The 19073-nt window shown below is 40.6% G+C and overlaps 1 protein-coding gene across 2 annotated transcripts in view; it reads right to left on the reverse strand.

Moving 5' to 3' along the window:
• Alpk2 (alpha kinase 2) overlaps nucleotides 1–19073 on the reverse strand; it is a 117524-nt gene that overhangs the window by 62928 nt on the left and 35523 nt on the right. For both annotated transcript variants that reach the window (XM_046419425.2, XM_058571355.1), the window contains exon 5: nucleotides 16926–18639. In XM_046419425.2, the coding sequence (XP_046275381.1) occupies nucleotides 16926–18639 (1714 nt within the window). The remainder of the gene's footprint in view (nucleotides 1–16925; nucleotides 18640–19073) is intronic.

The following is a 19073-nucleotide window of genomic DNA, read 5'->3' on the forward strand; positions in this document are numbered from 1 at the left end:
TGATTGATTGTACCAATGGGGGTACCTGTACCTATGTGGGGGCAGGAGGTGCAGAGGAACTTTCTGTACTTCCTGTTCAGTTTTGCTGTGAACTAAAATATGTTCTGAAAAATAATGTCTACTTTTAAAGAGAGAGAGAATTTCAGCTCATCACTGGATAAGCTGCACAAGAGAAAAGCAGTGGACTTTTAAAAAATCAGAATGAGGCCAAGTGTGAAGGCGCACACCTGTAATCCCAGCAGCGCAGGAGGCTGAGGCAGGAGGATCGCAAGTTCAAAACCAGCCTCAGCAAAAGTGAGGCACTAAGCAACTCAGTGAGACCCTGTCTCTAAACAAAAAATACAAAATAGGGCTGGGGATATGACTCAGTGGTTGAGTGCCCAAGTTCAATCCAGTACCCTCACCCTTCAATAAAAAAACACAGAATGAAAACCAAAATGACTAAGAGCTGGCCTAGCCAACCTAGGAGCCCCAGTTAGGTGTGGTTAGCAAGCATCTGAAATGTGCCTACAAAGGAACTAAACTTTAAACTTTATTTATTTTAATCAATGCGCAGTAAACTTTAAAATGTGTAATTCTGTTAGGGAAAATTTTAAATCAGTTCGGAACAACGTGGGCATATAAATCTACCCTTTCAACTGTTAATTTTGTGAATTCTAAATACAGATCAGATGTTCCCAATGAGTAGTTAGCACCCAAACTGAGATATATCACAAGAGTAAAACAAGCACCAGACTTGAAGACATAATAACAATGTAAGTTTCTTATTAATGATCATATATTGTTTACATGATGAAATAATACTTTGGTTAATTTGGGTTAATCCAATATATTAGTAAAATTTACTTCACCTGTATTTTGGTACTTTTCAAAAATATAGCTTCCAAAAAATGTAAAATTATATATGTAGCCTCATATACTGTTGATGGGAATGCAAAGTGGTACAACTACTTTGAAAACCAACATGATGGTTCCTCCAAACGTGACACAAGTATTACCCAGAAATTCTGTTCCTGGGTATTTACCCAAGAACACTGAAAACATAAGTCCACACATAACAGCCACAAAGTGAAACCAATCCAAATGTCCCTCAACTTATGCATGGCTAAAAACACATGTGATCTATCCATACATCATAGTATTATTCATCCATAAAAAGTAATTAAGTATTGTCAGATGCTCCTCCATGATGACCCTTGGTGACATAATGCAGAATTAAAAAAAAAAAGACACACAAAACTCACATACTGTATGTTTCCATTTATAGGAAATGTCCAGAATAAGTAGATCCACAGAGAAAGTAGAACAGGGTTTGCCAAGGGCTGGAGGTGACTTCTAATTAGCAGGGAGTACATCCTAACAGGTATGGGCTCCTTTGGGAAATGATGAAAATGTTCTGGAATGAAATTATGGTGATGGTTGCACCATTTATAGATGGACTTGCATATGTAACTTGTATTAATATGAAACTTTCATATGTAACGTATTAATTTCTGTTGGACAAAGTTGATTTTAATGAAAAAGCTATTTTCTTTCCCAATTAGCCAGAGCTAATCAATAAAGGTTGATTTTCACTCTCTTTCCACTCCAGGGGACATTTGGCAATGTTTGGAGGTATTTTTGATAGTCACCACTGGGGTGGGGTGAGGGAAAAGATCTCTACTGGTTGGGAGTGGTGCCAAGCATCCTACAATGCACAGGACAGCTGTCCATAACCAAGAATTCCCTCCCAGGAGGTCGGTGGTGTGGAGGTTGGGAACCCGTGTGGAAGGCTGCTCTGATGTCCCCTTCTCCAATCACTGCTTCCTTTGCACCTTCTCCTTCTCCTCCCATTTCCCCCAGGGTCAGATTCCAGGTGTGACTTTCTCCTGGAACCCACAAATAGGCATCTTTAGACCCTGAGCTCCTCGAGACAACAGTAACTCTATAGACACGGAACAGTTTAAACAGTGGCCTAGACAACGGGGACTGACTAGAGACCTTGATTCTGGCCTTACTCTCTGAGTCTTCCTGGGTTCCAAAATGTTGAACTTACTTTAAGCTGGCCTGTTTCAGGTAGATTCCCATTTTTCTTGTTGTTTTCTCTTCCACCTCAGATTTTCCAAGCCAAAGACCACTGAAATTTGCAAAGTCTGTGTCACAAACAGGCTCTTTTGTCTGACAGCTGAAGAAATGATGCTGAAGAAGGATATCCTACTTTGGTTTACTTTGTTTTCAAACCACCCATTCTGTCTGTATTAGTTTCTTGATGGTTACTATAACAATTACCACTAACTTAGTGGCTTAAAAGTGCGTGAATTTATTACCTTATAATTCTGGAGGTCAGAAGTCCAACTTGATCTCCCTGGGCTAAAATAAAGGTATGAGCAGGGCTGTGTCCCTTCTGGAGACTTTTTGGAAAAGAATCCTTTTCTTTTTCCAGCTCATCTAGAGAGGGACAGCATTCCTTGGCTCATGGTCTCATCCTCCATCTTTAAAGTCAACAGAGTAGTCCTTTCTATCTTCCTCTTTCACCTATTTCACCCTTGTGATTACACAGACCCATCTGCATAATCCAAACTCTTCCCCAACTCAAGATCAATAACTTAATCCCATTTCTTTTGCTCAGTATGATAACATATTCACAGGTTCTGAAGATCAGGATGAGAATGTTTTTGCGGGACATTATTCTGTTTAGGATACAGTTAAGTGGGCATGGAAAATCTGTTGAGATGTCTCTCTTATCCACACTTTGCAGCCTAAATTCCACAAGGAAAAGGAATTTAGCATTTTTACTTTTCTAGAGTTGGGGGTTTTATTCAATATGAGTTTTGAACTAGTTATATGCTAACTTTCCAGATCCTAATTCTTGTGGACCTATGCCCTAGAATGGTCACTAAGACTTTTATAAACTACTGTTCCATATTTATACCTTTATATAGTTTAAAATGAATTAATACAGTTAGATATTTATTTTGGTGGTTTGTTGTTTATGGTGTTAACAAAATTGATGTCCCAACTGCTGAGTTTAAATCCCTTTTACAATGTGAACCCACTGGATCCCATGATGATTTTCAACTCAACATTTATTGAGTTTTTCTCACTGTCAGGTACTAGGTGTGCTCAGTAAAGCTAAAAGTTGATCCACAAAGAATTTATAGTCTAGCAGGGGGACAAACCAGTATACTGTCAATCTAATCCAAGGTGACTTACAGCAAAGCTTCTAAATTCAGTTAAATAAAGAGTTGCTAGATTAATCAGTTCTTAGTGAGGACTACTACTTATCAGGACTACAGAGGAGAGCATGAATCAGGACAGGGTGGTCATGCAGGAGATTAAGTCTTGAAAGTGCAATGAAATCTTTCAGGATTGGGCCAGAATCCTTTAAGGTCAAACTTATATAGGAATTACCCTCAGTGTTCTGGAGCCTTGGAGATTCAACCTTCATGGGAAAGCTTAGGAAGTTGTCTTGATTTGAGTTTCCACCAAAAAAACAACCCAAGATAAGAACTTGAACACAATTAGTTTGTTTGGGAGGTAATCCCGGGAAGCATGGAGAAAGAGGGGGAATGTGAGATAGAGAAAATAGCAAGTTTTCTGCATGAATGAATATGTTGTTTATGAGGACAACAGGGGTCTGATCACATGGAGACCCTATATGTTGTGTGACACTTGCATGAGAATCATTCCATGAGCAGGACATGCTGAGATATTATCTATCAACTGCCCCATCCCGAACACACACAGACACACACAGGTTAAGAATTTCCCTGACCTCCAGATGCACTGTCCGGTGTGGCCAAGTGACCTCCCAGGACATGAAGAAGGTTCTCAGGCATTGGGGAGTTGTCAGGTGCTGGAAACTCTCAGGTGGACCAAGTTGCTATGGGATAGGGAATCCTTAACATCTGCCTCAGAAACAATAAGGTAAATTCAAAAATAGTCCAGATGTTGGAGCTAGTCAATGGGATTTTTTTTTTTTTTTGCCTGAATGATTCTGACTCTACTCTCAGTCAAAATTCAGCGGAGTCATAATCTCTACCAACTTTCATTTGTTCAGTGATGGTCTGAATTCCTTATGGAATTTGAATCCCAGTTTTGCAACTTAAAATAGATGTGCCCTGGGCAAGTTATTTTGCCTCTTAGAGCCCTGTTACCAGCTCACAATTGTGTTCTATGAATTGCAGGAAATAGCAAATGTCATGCTTTAATATAGCACTGGGAACAAACACTCAATGAATGATTATTTCTTGGTAGATGATAACAACTCTTATTTCCCCCACCATCAGTGCAAACTTCTGACCAGGTATAGAAGTTGAAATGGTGATCTGAAAATGGCCCTCCCAGAATGGTTCCATCTTTGGGATTTCTGACTATACATACAATGGACTGAGTGGATTTGTGACTTATTGCTTAGTTTTGGTAAACAATAATTCTATTTCAGAAAAATGCCTCACTAAAATGTCATCCAAGTGCAGTGAACACACTAACCTCTGATTCATAGAAGCACATGGGAAAGATATTTGAGACTACAAGGGGACCTTTTCATAGTTTATTACATTTGTTTACCGAATCCCAAATGACTTGGGATTCTGAATATAGTTACTTAGGATTCTGAGTGTGACCTTAAATCTTAGTTCAGGCTACTATCACAAAATGCCATAGACAAAGAGGCTTAATTAAGCAAAAGACACTGATTTCTCATAGTTCTGGAGACTGAGCAATTTAAGATCAAGATTAATCAGTTTTCTTAGTGAGAATCCTCTTCCTGGCTATCAGATGTCTACCTTCTCACCATATCCTCACATGGCAAAGCAAGAAAGAGGAAGCAAGTTCTCAGTGCCTCTTCTTATAAGGGCACTAATTGCATTACAGGGACCCTGTGCTTATAACCTCATCTACCCATAATCACCTCCCAAAGGCACTTCCTTCTACTTCCATCATCTTGGAGGTTAGGGCTTCAACATGAGTTTTTAGGAGTCATAAACATTCCACCTTACTTGGCATGATTAAGTTGCTTTCCACCTGTGGGGATTGGAACCTCATATACTATAGTCTCATGGAATATGAATCTAGAAAAATGATAATAAAGGAGATTTTACCTATATTGATTGGTTCTGCTCTGTGTAATATTTACTCATATTTAGAGCCCTTGGGATCTCAGGGAGCCTCTAACCAGCATCTAACTTTACACTCTGTGTTCATGTCCATGCCATCCTCTCAGATAGCAAAGAAAAACATCCCCTTGCTATTTTTTGGGTAGTCCCTTAAAGGATTTAAAAAACTATAGTGTTGTAATATATAAACTATCTTTTTCAGTAAAATGGAGTGAAGATTGCAAAGTAGCTACTAGAGGAAAGTAGAAACTATTTTTTGCTTAATACTATAAATATATTGCCAGTTGTTCTAAATAAGAACAAAAGAAATGACCTCAAGACTGATCGACTTATTCTAGAATTACAATTAGTTGTAAAGGCATTAAATTGATAAACATGAATAGGAATTTGACCCAGGGTCTGCCAATGACAAAATGGTGTGACCACAGGCAAATATCTTAATTTTTCTGCCATAAAACCATGGAACTTTCTTAAAGGAAGAGACAATTTATATACATGTGATTTGCTTCAGTGAGACTCTGTCTCTAAATAAAATACAAAATAGGATTCAGGATGTGGCTTAGTTGTCAAGTGCCCCTGAGTTCAATCCCCAGGACCACCCCCCAAAAGAATATCATTATTCAGATGAATCTATTTATACCTCTGATAATCTCACTAGGTTAATAACTGGGCTGAAATTTACATTATGAAGATATTAGTAAACAGTGTCAATTGCCATCCAGAAAGGTTGTAGCAATTTGCACTTCCATCAACAGTGTAGGAGAAAACCTGTTTCCTCACAGTCTTCTCAGTTGTATTAATACTTTCAAAACAATATCAGAAAATTGAGAAAGAGAGGAAAGGATGAAAGGAAGGATGATGGGAATTGATAAGCTTATGGTGTATCTATACATCCTTTTGTGAATTGCCTTTTGATCCCTTTGCACACTTTTGGTTAAGGGAACCACCTTTTCTTACATCATTTTCTTTGCCTGTACACCACAAACACTTTCCTAGTTTTCAGTTTTTCAATTCTGCTTATGGTGGGGGTTATGCAAATTCTTACATCTCAAATTTGTCCATTTCCCCCTTTTATGCTTAGAAAGTCTTTCCTTGTCTTGAGAGCCATATTTTCTTCCACTTAATATTGATATTCACTTTGACAGCTGATACAAAATTCAGGATTCACAGGCCTTGGAGATCTTTGTGTTTGACCTCTTTGTTATGGTTTGGGTATAAAGTGTTCCCCAAAAGCTCACGTGTGACACAATGCAAGATGGTTTGGAGGAGAAATGATTGGGCTATAGCCTTAACCTAAACCATTAATTTTTCCCTGATGGGATTAACTGAGTGGTAACTGAAGGCAGGTGAGGTGTGACTGGAGGAAGTGGCTCGTTGGGGGTGTGGCTATGGGGTACATATTTTATGTCTGGCCAGCGGAGTCTCTCTTCCTGCTTCCTGTTCACGTTGTGAGCTGCTTCCCTCTGCCACACTCTCCCGCCATGATGGTCAGCCTTGCCTTGAGCCTGAAAAAATGCAGCTGGCCTTCTATGAACTAAGACCTCTGAAACTGTGAACCCTCAAATAAACTCTTCTCCTCTACCATTCTTCTGGTCAGATCTTTCAGTCACAGCAGTAAAAAAGCTGACTAAAACAATCTTCCTTTGAGGAAAGGAATATCTCTTAAAAATAGATGCTGAGAACAGCAGGGCACAGTGGCACACACCTGTAATCTCAGTGGCTCAAGAGGCTGAGGCAGGAGCTTCAAAGCCAGTCTCAGCAATTTAGCGAGGCCCTAAGCAACTTAATGAAACTCTGTCTCTAAATAAAATATAAAAAAGGGTTGGGGATATACTCAGTGGTTAAGCACCGCTGGGTTCAATACCTAGTACAAAAAATGAAACAGATATTGAGAAATGAAACTATTTTGTCATGGGTGATACTGGTCTTATTTTTAAAAGATATTGCTAAATTACACTCCTGCTGTCAATGCCCCCATTTCCCCAAAAGCTCAACTTGATATCACCCTTCTTTTTTCTGTTATATTTCTTAATATTTTTTTCTATTATATTTTTTAAATTTGCATTTTCCTAATTACTCATGAACTTGAGCATCATCTGTGTTTATTGACCATTTGTTTCTTCTGTGAACTTCATATTTATTTACCTTTAAATTTTTTTTCCAGGGTATTTTCTTATCTGCTTACAAAATACTTTGGAAATTAATTTTTGTTACATTTGTTACTGTCACATATTTCTCCCATTATGTGACTTTCTCTTGATTTGACATTCCTTTTTATATAAAAAATTTAATTAGATATCAAAATCATGCAATTTTTTTCTTCTTTTTTTTAAAGAAAGAGAGATAATTTTTTAATATTTATTTTTCAGTTTTCAGTGGACACAACATTTTTATTTTTATGTGGTGCTGAGCATCAAACCCAGTGCCCCGCGCATGCCAGGCGAGCGTGCTACCGCTTGAGCCACATCCCCAGCCCTTTTTCTTCATTTTTAAAAAATCCCAAGAAGGCATTCTCTCTAGAGTTAAAGATCATAAAAATGTTAGTAGTTTGGCCAGGAGTTTATAATTTTGTTTTTTATGTTTAACCCAGAAATTCATCTAAAGTTATTTGGGGTCTATTGGGATATACTGGTATTTTCTCTACATGATAGCTAATTGTGGCAGCATTGGAGATGTTGTTTTTTCCCTAAAAATTGAAAGGTTACCTTTGTCATAAACCAAATTCCAATACTGGAGTTGATTCTGTACTCTCTACTCAGTTTATTTATTCTTATACTGGGGGGGTCCTACCACACTGTTTGGATTACCCCAGCTTTATCATTTAGTTGGTTAGTTTAATATTTTTCCAGCTTATTTCAAAGATGCAAGATCATCATCACTCATGGAAAAAAAAAAGTGACCCCCAAAGCATGTCTCTGGCACCCTGCTTCAACCAAAGACCATGGTAAGAGATTTGCTACAGGCACAAAAACCCACCCTTGCAGCCAAGTGACCCTCCTTCCACCAGCTTCCCCTGCTGCCACCCAAATTCCTGTCACTACACTACTCCTCAAAATAAAACTCAGCTGCAAATGGCACACCTGTTTTGGATTAGTTACAATAAATCAGGGCCTGTGTTTATTTCAGTCGTGCGGACAGGTGAAGAACAAGCTGAGTTTATAGCGGGCCAAGTAGAAAGCAAAGAATACAAATCATGAGGGGTTTCTGTTTGTTTGTTTGTTTCCTGTTTTTGTTTTTTCCTCTTAGGATAAGGAGTTATGCTGGTCAAGCCCTAACCTTCCTTGATTCTATACTCCTGTGGTTCTGTAGATAAATGCCTCCAATTACAGTAGTCATTCCATGTCTGCATGATTAAACCTATGGTTTCCAAGCTTTGTTACCCAGGTAGCTTATGAAAAATGCAAGTTCAGAAAATCTGGGGTGAATTTAGAGGTCTTTGTCTCCTTAGGTCATTCCATGCCAATAATCCAGGCCTTGACTTTGAGAAACTGCCCTGAGGACTCAAAGCAAACCTAGGCCACCTGAGCAGAAGGCAACCGTGGTTCCTCAAAGCAGTCCCCCTTGCTGCCACAGGTCCCTGTAACGAAGTCATGTTGCTGCCCTGGTCTGTGTGCAGCATCTCCTGAGCAGAGAGAGCCTAAATAGCTGGAATGCATTCTAGAATCTTGAGAAGGAAAGGACAAAGCCTTCAACTTAGCTTTTGTCTCTGCAGCAAGGCCCCTTTCAAGGTGTAAACTTCAGCAAAATTTAAAATAGAGCCTGCCCCAGGGATCCTTTGCCTAAGCAGCTCACTCCTGGCCTGGGTGTCAAAGGGCAGGCTGCACTGCCTCCCAGGCCCACCTCAACAGCAGCGAGGACAGCCCAGAGAAACACTTCTGCTTTCAAGGTCTCAGAACCTCCAGCTTGTTCTGACTAGTGGGTGGGCAGCATTTTTGCTCTGTTGTATATTTTTAATACCTGCCTTGGCAGCCACTAGCCCCTCTGAGCTACCTCCCTGGGCAACTCAAGTGAGCTCCTCAGATGTTTTGTTTTAAATGGTTTTAAAATATTCTGTTTCCTAAATGACCTGCAGAGACTTGGATTTTCCCCAGAAGCCCTAGTATGTTAAGTGTGAGATTTTGTAGAATGTGAGATCTTTCAGAAATATATACAGGGAAGAAACATTTTAAGTGGAAAGAATACCATTTGCCACTGTTAGAAAAGTTTAGTGTTGACTAATTGGATGCTTTGTTCCTTGGCTAAAATTGTGGGAAGTCAGGGGAAGGGCTCCAGAATCCCTGAGAAAGCTTTTTAAGATATGCACAGCTTTTACATCTCTGAAGTCCTACTCAGCAGGAGTAGCCCAGAGCCCCCAGGACAACCCTTGCATTCCACTCCTGGGCTCCTGGACTCTGTCCAGGTTGTGCTTCAATTTACATGGAGTTAGGAAGAGATTTCCAAAAGCGCCTGCCCTAGTCCTACCCTAGAACTTCAGTATCAGAATCAGGACCTCCCGGACAGGGCTTGGGCATTTGTGTGTTTAGAAGTTACCAAGCTTGGTTCAAAAAGGTCCTCCACCTTAAAGGGATAAAGAGTCACCTAGCAGCTTTTAAAATTCTTGATGTGCAAGCCACAGTGCAGACCTAATCACATGGGAATCCCTGCATTGTGGTGGCAGTGGGTGAGGGAGTGGCATGTTCAGGCAGCTCCCAGGTGATCCCATGTACAGCGAAGGATAAGACTACTGTCTTGGGCTTTTCCAATCTGAGAAAGATTTTATACTCAGTAGACCATGCTTTCCGGAACTTCAGTGTACATAGAAATCTCCTAGAAATTTAGTTAAGATGCAGATTCAGTAGAACTGGACCGAGACTCTAGAGTCTGCATTTCTAACCAGATGATCCAGACACACAGTGAGTTGCAGATCTACAAATATTTAATAACGACTTTCATTTTTGATTACTTACATGGACTGAGTAAAGTGGCCGCAGACAGCCTAGACACTAAAGCATCTTGTCCACCCAGGATGGTTACTGGTATTTGGCAGAAGTGGTGCAGCAGGCTTTGTGATTAAAAACAAAACAAATGTTTGTGTTACTCCCTCTGTCAGCTCTGGAGTGGTGCTGACAAGAGGCTCCACTGCCATGTGCTGAGAGATGAGCCAGTGTGACCTCTGCCCTTCCCATCATCAGTGAGGTCTGGCTACCGGGCCTCTCTGGAACATTCATTGGATTAATAGTAGCTGTTTGGAGGAGGTTACCACACATTTTGTTATGTAAACAAATTTGTAATCTCAAGTTATTCTGTCCCAGATATGAAAACTGCATTGCAAGAAAGTTTTAAATATCTGCTTTTATTTTCCTACACCCCCAAAATATATTCGCTAGAGACCTGCTATGCCCCCTGCCTGTTGCTGGATGGCCACACAGTTTTCAAATTGCTATGTCGTTATTCTTTCTTGCCTACAGAGCATCTAGGTTGAAATTAGATTAACAGAAAGTGTACCCCCATCAGGTCAAACCTGATTAGCTCCAAAGAGGTAATTCCTCTGTTGTTTCTTAAAACAGCTGCAAACTAGTCACTAGTGGAACTAGTCGAGGGTCGCAGTTGGCCACCTTAGGAGCCATGTTTACCCTCAAGGCATGAACGTATCCTTAAGAACTGCTAGACTTGGACTTTAAAGAATCTCTGTTTCTTTTACCTCTGGATTTCTGTTTAAATTCTTCAATGCTCAGAATGTGAGCAATCTAGGAACAACAGCCCACCTAGATTTGTCCCTTCGTTCCTAATCACACCCGTGGTCCCTTAAAAATGAAAATTCCTTTGGTTTCTTTGACCCCTAGTTCAATTTAGCTTGGGTATCTATTTGGTCTGATAGGTCCATCTGGGCCCCTCTTTTCTAATTAGAATCCCAGTGCTTGACTCTGATCTGCTGTTGTCCTAGCCACTGGGAAAAAATCTCTGGCAGAAAAGCAGTCAATAGCTTTTATCTGAACCAAAAGAGGGGATGAGACTTTAACATATTTATTGAGCACTTACTAGGTGAGTGGAGATGTGCTAAGTATTCTTTTTAAAAATAGGTAAAAGCTTTACCAATAAATGGTATTGGAAGATTGAATATCCAGAGGCATAAGGAGAACCTCAATCTAAACCTCATGCCTTCTACAAAACCCAGCTCGAAATGAATTATAGAACTCATTGTTAGAACATAAAGCTTAGAAACTTATAGGAAAAACAGAATATTATTAGGGTCTAGGGCCAAGGAGGCCATTAGTGACACTAAAGCACAAGCCAGAAAACTGATAAATCGGACCTTATCAAAAGGTCCAATCAAAGCTCACAGAAAGAGGATAAAAAAACAAGTCACAGACTAGGAGGAAATATTTGTAAACCAACAAAAGGACTAGTATCTAGAATATATAGAGAACTCTCAAAACTCAACCATGAAGAACAAACAGTCCAATTACAAAATGAATGCAACCAAAAAAGAATATGTATAGTTAACAAAGAAGCACATAAAAAAATGTTGAACATCACTAGCAATTAGGGAAATGCAAATTAAACTACATTAAGATATTACAACACACATATCAGAATGGCTACAGGAAAAAAATAATGCTTAATACCAACTGCCAGCAAGTATGGAAGAGATTGGACCATTGACCCTTGCTGCTTTGAGTGTAAAGGGCCACAGTCACCCGTGTAAAAGAGTGAACAATTTCTCTAAAAACTAAACATGCTGCCACCCTCTAACACAGAGGGTGCAGTCCTGGGTATTGGTCCCAGAGAAATGAAGACCTATGTTTATACAAAATCTGTACACACGTGTTTTATTCATAACAGCGAACACTGGAATCAGCCCAAATATTCTTCAGGTGGTGAATAATTAGAGGAGCCTCAGGACACACATCAGCAATAAAAGGAATGAACTTGTGACACACATAACTTGGATGAATTTCTGGGAATTGTGCTGAGTGGGGTGGGGAAAAGGTTCTCCAAAGCTTATATACTTTCTGATTCTATTTACATAATATTTTTGAAATGATAAAGTTTTAGAATTTTGAGGACAGATTAATGGCTGCCAGAGAAGAGGGTGGGCGGGAGAGAAGTGTATGTGATTATTAAGGGTAACACAAGAGATCTTTATGGTGTCGGGGCTGTATCTCACCTCTAGTGGGAGATATGGGAACCTACATGTGATAAATACTACCAATTTTGTGTGTGCGTGCTGAGGATTGAACCTAAGGCCTGTACATGCTAAGCACACACTTGACCTCTGAGCTACACCCTAAGCCCCTATGTCTATAGATTTTAATACACACACACACACACTACAGTTTTGGAAATTTTTATCATTGGAGGAAACTGAACAAACTTGGAGGAAACAGGGCCATCTCAGTTTCCTCATCTTATTCCTTACAACTGCACATGAATGTACAGTTATCTCAATAAAATTTTCAATTAAAAACAGGTTTAAAACCATTTGCAGCCAGCCCTCCAGAAATCTTTAATATGAGGAAAAAAGACAGGTGTTAAGAAGGTAAGTAATAAACAAACTCAGGTCTCAAGCCACTATCCTATACAGTTCTCCCACCTTATCCATGGGGGGATACATTCAAGGACTTTTAATGGATGCCTAAAGCCATAGGTAGTACCTAACCTTATCATTTAATACCTTTTCTATCATAACTAAATATTTATCATGCACTGTAGCTATAACTTTTGCAATGTGATGTGCAATAGCAAAACTAGTACAGAATTTCTTTCTCCTTCACAATTTAACAGATATAATATTCATTCTTACCATAGATTTAAGCAACCTCAGCATGTGGGGGTTTTGTTCTTTCATTATTGAGAACTTTCACATTTTTAGTTAAAGGAAGAATTCACAGCGTTTCTTTGGCCTATCTCAATTTCCAGTATCACCATTGTACTTCAAGTAAAATAATGGTTACTTGAACATAAGCATTGCAATACTGTGACAGTCAATCTGACAACCAAGATGCCTACAAGTGACTATTGGGTGGGTAGCACATACAATGTGGATACTCTGGATAAAGGGATGATTCATGAGTCACGTACAACAAAACTGTTGGTACAAGATTTCATGACATTGCTCACAATGGTGCAAAATTTAAAATTTATGAATTGCTTATTTCCAAAACCACAGGAAGCAAAACTGTAAAGAAGAGATGGAAGACTACTGTATGAAGAATGAAAACAAGAATGCCATGAGTTTCTCTGAAGGAAGAAATCACAGTTAGGGATGAGGAAAGCAACTTCAAGGGCTTGGGCCTCGATGCACCAGGAGGGCTGAGCTAAAAATAAGCGGGCAGGTATTCCAGACCAGAAAATGTACTACATGTACCAGCTTGTATGCTTGCTTTGCCTCCCAGAAATAGACAAAATGAAAATGGTAGAAGGTCTTGCTTGCTGGATGAATGTGATAAGACCTTTCTGGGTCCAATTAGCAATTTGTGAGATAATAAAGCAGGAATAACGCCAAGTGAATCACCAGAAGGGAAATTCAAAGTGTGGATGGTTTAGAACAAACCAATTCTTTCCCAGAGTCAAGGGAAGTACATCCTATTAGTAAGAGGTTGGCAGCAGCATTTGTATGTGAGGGCCATCAAAGAATGTGTTCAGGAAAATAAAGGCTGTCTGGTGGTTCAGATCAGTGATGATTAGAATTGCAATAACTAGGCATTTGATCTTGTATTACATGGCTTCAATGATTGAGAAGCCATTATGTGGCAGTCACTATTCCAGGGGGTTGGAATTTATTGATGGCAAACTACACCGAGCAAATTACCTCCCAGATGGGGTTCACCTTCTATACTTAGGGCTGATTCCTGGTCAGAGAGATTCTTAACATTTCCACACTGTACGTTTGCCATCTCATGACCACAAACAGAAAAGCAAAGCTCTCTGGGGTGAAGCTGGGAAGAAGGACAGACACAGCACTTCTGACTTAAGAGTGAGAATGATCTTACCCCAGGGTGACTGGAGAAGGAAACTTAAGATGGGCAGATTGGCAGGCCTTGCCTCTGAGTTGAATCAGGAAAGTGAGCTCAAAACCAAGGTGAAAAGTTGGCAGTGTGACCCTTGAAGAGAATTCAAGTTAGCCTGGGGTACCCTCTCTGTTTTCCACTCCCAAACTAGGATTAACTTTGGAATCTTCCATAAATGTAGAAAAACTGGGGGCTTTCCAATCCTAGCTTGGGTAAGTACTATTTCAAGACTAATCATAACAAGATGGCCTTGTGTTGTAAAAGAGAGAAAGAAAGAGAGGGGGACATAAAGAGATATCTAGAGACAATGTTTAGGCAGGAGATATTCTGCAAGATAGCCTTGTTCATAAAACAGAAAACTAGAGACATGGAATTTTCCTCAGAAAGCTAAAAGCAATATGCAGATGAAGATACAAAAATCTAAGCTGCTGGTCACTTTCTACAAAAAGACAACTCAAGGTAAGTGAATCAGGCAAGACTCAAGAGTGAGAAGATTTATTAATATTATCCCTAACCCAGGATTTTTAATCATTTAAAGTTTTTAGGTGCTCACAAGCCTCAAATGTCTTGAGAATAAGTATATAAAATGTCTTTGGATTTAGTTACAGAAGATTCACCAATATATTTTTTTTCCTGAACAGTATTCTAAAAAGTTTCGTTTAATTCCCAGTGAACCCCACATTTCTGTGTCACATTTGAAATGATAATCAGCCATGTTCTATCACTTTAGCCACATTTTGTAGAGTGAAAGAAATACAGACATCTCCTATAATTAAATACTCAACATTTTTGCATGGGCAAAGGAATCTGCATTTTCAAATATGCCAGTCCTCTGGCAAAATTTTCCTGCTTCGGTCCAGGGAAAATAATGCTACAGGCACAAACATCCCTTTTTAGCTTAAGGCTGTGCAGGACTGCTCTTGAATGTCCAGCTTCCATTCAAGTTTCTGGCTGTCCCTTGAGTGAGAGGTCAGCCTGCTACTGACCACTGCAAGGTGAGACTCAGTCTCATTGCCTGTAGAAAATGCAAAACTCTTTGGTTGGCTTTCTGACTAGCAATGTCCTCAGTTTGGAGATAATTGCCTTTAGTCATACCACAAAGCACAGGTCAAGGTAGGGTGGATGTGAAGTCATGAATGTGTGTGTGAGTGTGTGTGTGAGTGTGAGCAAGAGTTCCATAAGAACTTCCATAGAGACATGGCCCATTTTATTTAGCTGTATTGCCAGTAAAGAAGCCTGCTAGTCAAAGGTGCTCTTCACCCCAGAATTCAGTTTAAGCCACAACCTGAGAATAATAACAGAGGTTCTTTCCTGCTGCTCCTTAAAATCTTCCACAGCTGGAGGAGGGAGATATTGCCTCCCTTAGCGATGAATCTAAAACTGCCTTTGTCAATAGCCCTTTCTCTTCTGTTTCTGAGCCACTTTATCTTTCCCCCAACCTATAGTAATAAAACTGATTTGTCCAATGAAGCACACTGAAAATGGACAAGCAACTGCAAAAAGGCAACTTAGCTGAGCAAGGAAGAGAATTTCTGAACAGAAATGGAAATGCTGTGTGACATGAAAAGGTTAACGCTGCTGCTTTATTTTGTATTAGTATTAGACCAGCCACCTCTGTAAACTTATCTCGGGCATGAATCTGGGGTCACTGGTGTGTGCTGCTAAGTGGCATGCTTAAAGAACTAAATAGGATCAAGCTGGCTTGCATGAAAAGAAAAAAAAAAGTAGAAATGTGGCTTTTATCTGGCTAATTTGACCAGCAGACAGAACGATTGGCTCAGTCAAAGCTACCTTGGAACTGGAGATTTGTAGACTGGCTGTTTTAATACAGGATCTTTAGAAAGGTGTGTATAATTTTTTGTTGTTTCACAGAGAGTTCAGTAATTTGCATTAGGTAATATTTTGTCTTCTACAAATATAAGGCCAGATTCCTACTATAAGTCTGGGGGGAGAGGAAACATGAAGAATAGCCAAAATAATTGATAAATGACTTTTTAAAGGTATTTATTTACAAAAGTCAAATTTTGGCCACAGTGCAGCACCAGTCCAAAGTCCACTTGGAAATCTTTAATATGTAAAATACGAGTGGCTTTCCAGCATAACATTCTTTGTACATTAATTATTTTTATGAATGTAATTTTGTCTCTTTAAAAATCAGGATTAAAATAATCCTAAATTAAAATTAGGGGGAGAATGAATTTTCTTCCTGGCAGTGTGTTTTCTTGGCATTTTTTATACTTTGTGGACTAATAAAATCAAAATAATACAAACATCCGATCAAAACCATCCCACCAGCAAGGCAAAATCAACTTTGTCTCCTTTCTCCAGCATCACCAAATAAACCCTGCAAGTCTATCAGACACACTGAAATCCTTACATTTGTACTATGAATTCTGATTAAAATCAAAACTTACCAATTTCAAAATAGATCCCCCCAAAGAAGTGGTTTTCCCCCTATAAAGCCTATACCCCAAATCATTGCTTGAGAAACTTTCTGAATAGCGAACATTGCCTAGTAAAACACATGCAGTAGACAAAATATCGGATTTCTTTTTCCAGCTGTCCAGAATCCCATTAGTGCCTCTCACTTCTATCAGTCTTTTGCTATAATTAGGATGGCTCAGGGTTTATCTGGGCCTTTTTCAAAACCAGATTTCCTTCCTAGCAGCAGCAGCTGTCATTCACAAGTACCCTGATGGTCCTGGGAGACTTCTTTTGATTTACATTATGGTACAGCAATCATGACTGTAAAGTGAAGGAAAGTGTGCACACACACACACACACACACACACACACCAAACGCTGTTGACCTTGTAGATTTTAAAAAGAGGGGTCTTACCTGAGGATGATCACTCAGGTCTGGAACCTGGCTTGTTGTAAACAGGTTATTCTCCGGCATCCCTTCTCCTTCCAAGTTTGTAGCCCCTTCCTTGGGGAGAGAGTCTGCTGAAGGTGGAAGGGCTCTCGCGTCTTGCGCTGCCTCTGGTGAAATTGCACATTCTCCTGTGTGGAGGTGGGAATCCCCACCAGGAGCTGCTGCTTTGGCCCGGGGAGTCTCTCTGTGACGGCTCCACACTGGTGGGTGCCTGATGGGTTCCTTGGGAGGGGAAGCGAGGGTGCCTCCTGCTGCACTTTCTTTGGGGGTCAGCTTCTTGGCTTTACCCTTCGCCCCCGCTCGCTGCACCCTGGCAGGTGTCCGGATGCCCTTCCTGCTGCCTAAGTCCCTCTCCTCTCCTCTTTCTTCTACCGCAATCTCCAAACCCTCTTTCATCCCTGACTTTTCCAACCCCCCAGACGAGGGCTTCACCTCTGTCTCTGTCACCGCTTCATCCATGGTTAGCAGATTGTCACTGGCAAATTCCTCTCCTGCTTGGTGGCTATCTCTGGTTTCTCCTTGAATTCCTGGATAATCATTTTCAGCAGCCTCAGGCAGTGTGGGGAGTGGACATCTCCCCTGTTCACTCACTAAAGCTGTCCTATCCTGGTGAGGTCCCAAAGCAAGAGTTCTCCCTGTTCGCAGGGATGAGGGACTGTGCCTGGAGGCTCCGCTGCTCTTGATCTCCACTTCTTGGAGTTGTGAGTGATAACCACAGAAGCCAGTGGTGGCATCCATAGGCCCTGTGTTACCCGACACCTGAGGCCCACAACCCATTTCACTGAGGAAATGCTCACGCCCACCCAGGCCACACTCACTGAATTCTGTCTCTTCGTCATCGCTTTCTAATAAAAAAACATGCTCAGTCCCCTGCAGGTTCCTTTGCCAAACTGCATTAGTGTAATCTGTCATAACATCGGAACATTCCAGATACTCCAGGTCATCATCTGAAAACTCCTCCGTGCAGGTTAGGGTTATCTCTGGGCAAAGTTCATAGTCACTGTCGGAGTCTTCGCTGGAAACCTGGGGACTGGGTTGCTTGTTGACCGGGGCGCTGTTCCCTGGGTAAATGCATGCAATCACCTCTGAGAGTGGAAGGCTGAAGCTGATGTATTTCTGTGCTTTGGGGGTTTTTTGAGTAGAGGTTAAGATCTCATCATTAGGGCCATCACTGTTTAGACCTCCATCCGTTGGCTGGGAGACCAAGGAACACTCTGTTCTGTGGCAACATACATCTTGTTTTTGAGGAGTATTATTTGAATTGAGGAAATTTCCTCCTGTGCCCTTTGGATCATAAGCCTCTGCAGTTTGCCTTGTTCCTTTAGTATCCGGAGCATTTTCAGAGCTGGATGCACTAATATCATTATTGGCCAATAACTGGGGTGAGCATAAGTGGTCGAATTTGAAGGAGGAAGAATCGGCTGGTGTGGGAGCCCCTGCAGAGATGTTTCCTTCTTCCTTACAAGGGTGTTTGCTCTCATCAGTTTGGTTTGTGCTTTTCTCCTCATTTGTCTCTTGTATGTCACATTTCCACCCTGTGTCCCTGTCATCTCCCAGGTCAGGAGGGGGTCGTGGGTTCTCTGATGGACACTCGACCTCAATGGTAGCAGAGCAGCAGATCAACCCCGCAGAGCTTTTAGCTGAGATTTGGTAAACGGCAGCATCGCTTTTGGTACAGCTAGGATGAAGAGAACACACAGGTAAGTGTGGACACGCACGCCAATGTTTTACACGTCATGGTGCACAAGGAAATAGCTGTCCTTTTACTGCATGCTCAGAGAGATCTGTGGTATCCCTGGAAAAGGGGATTGTGGTCAGCTGCCCCTAGTGCTGAAATCCTGGGAAGTTCAGCATTTCCCCTTACGGCTTTCCACAATCTCACCCTAAATTGAAAATGCCAATGACTGCTCGGATAAATAGAGGAAATATTTTATTTAGTTTCTCCTTCTCCCCCTTTAAGTCAGTTTTGTGTTGTAGGAATTTCAAAGAGCAATATTTCTTTCTGGAGGGAGACATTGTACACAAGTAACTGAAGTATCGTACCTCATGTGGTGGAACATAGTCAACAGTAACTGCTTTTAAGACCACGCTGAAGGAGTGTAAAGACAGCAC

The sequence above is a fragment of the Marmota monax genome, unplaced genomic scaffold (genome assembly GCF_021218885.2).
Source record: "Marmota monax isolate L192 unplaced genomic scaffold, Marmota_monax_Labrador192_F-V1.1 WCK01_AAM20220418_F8-fsc00088, whole genome shotgun sequence".
Taxonomy (NCBI): Eukaryota; Metazoa; Chordata; class Mammalia; order Rodentia; family Sciuridae; genus Marmota; species Marmota monax.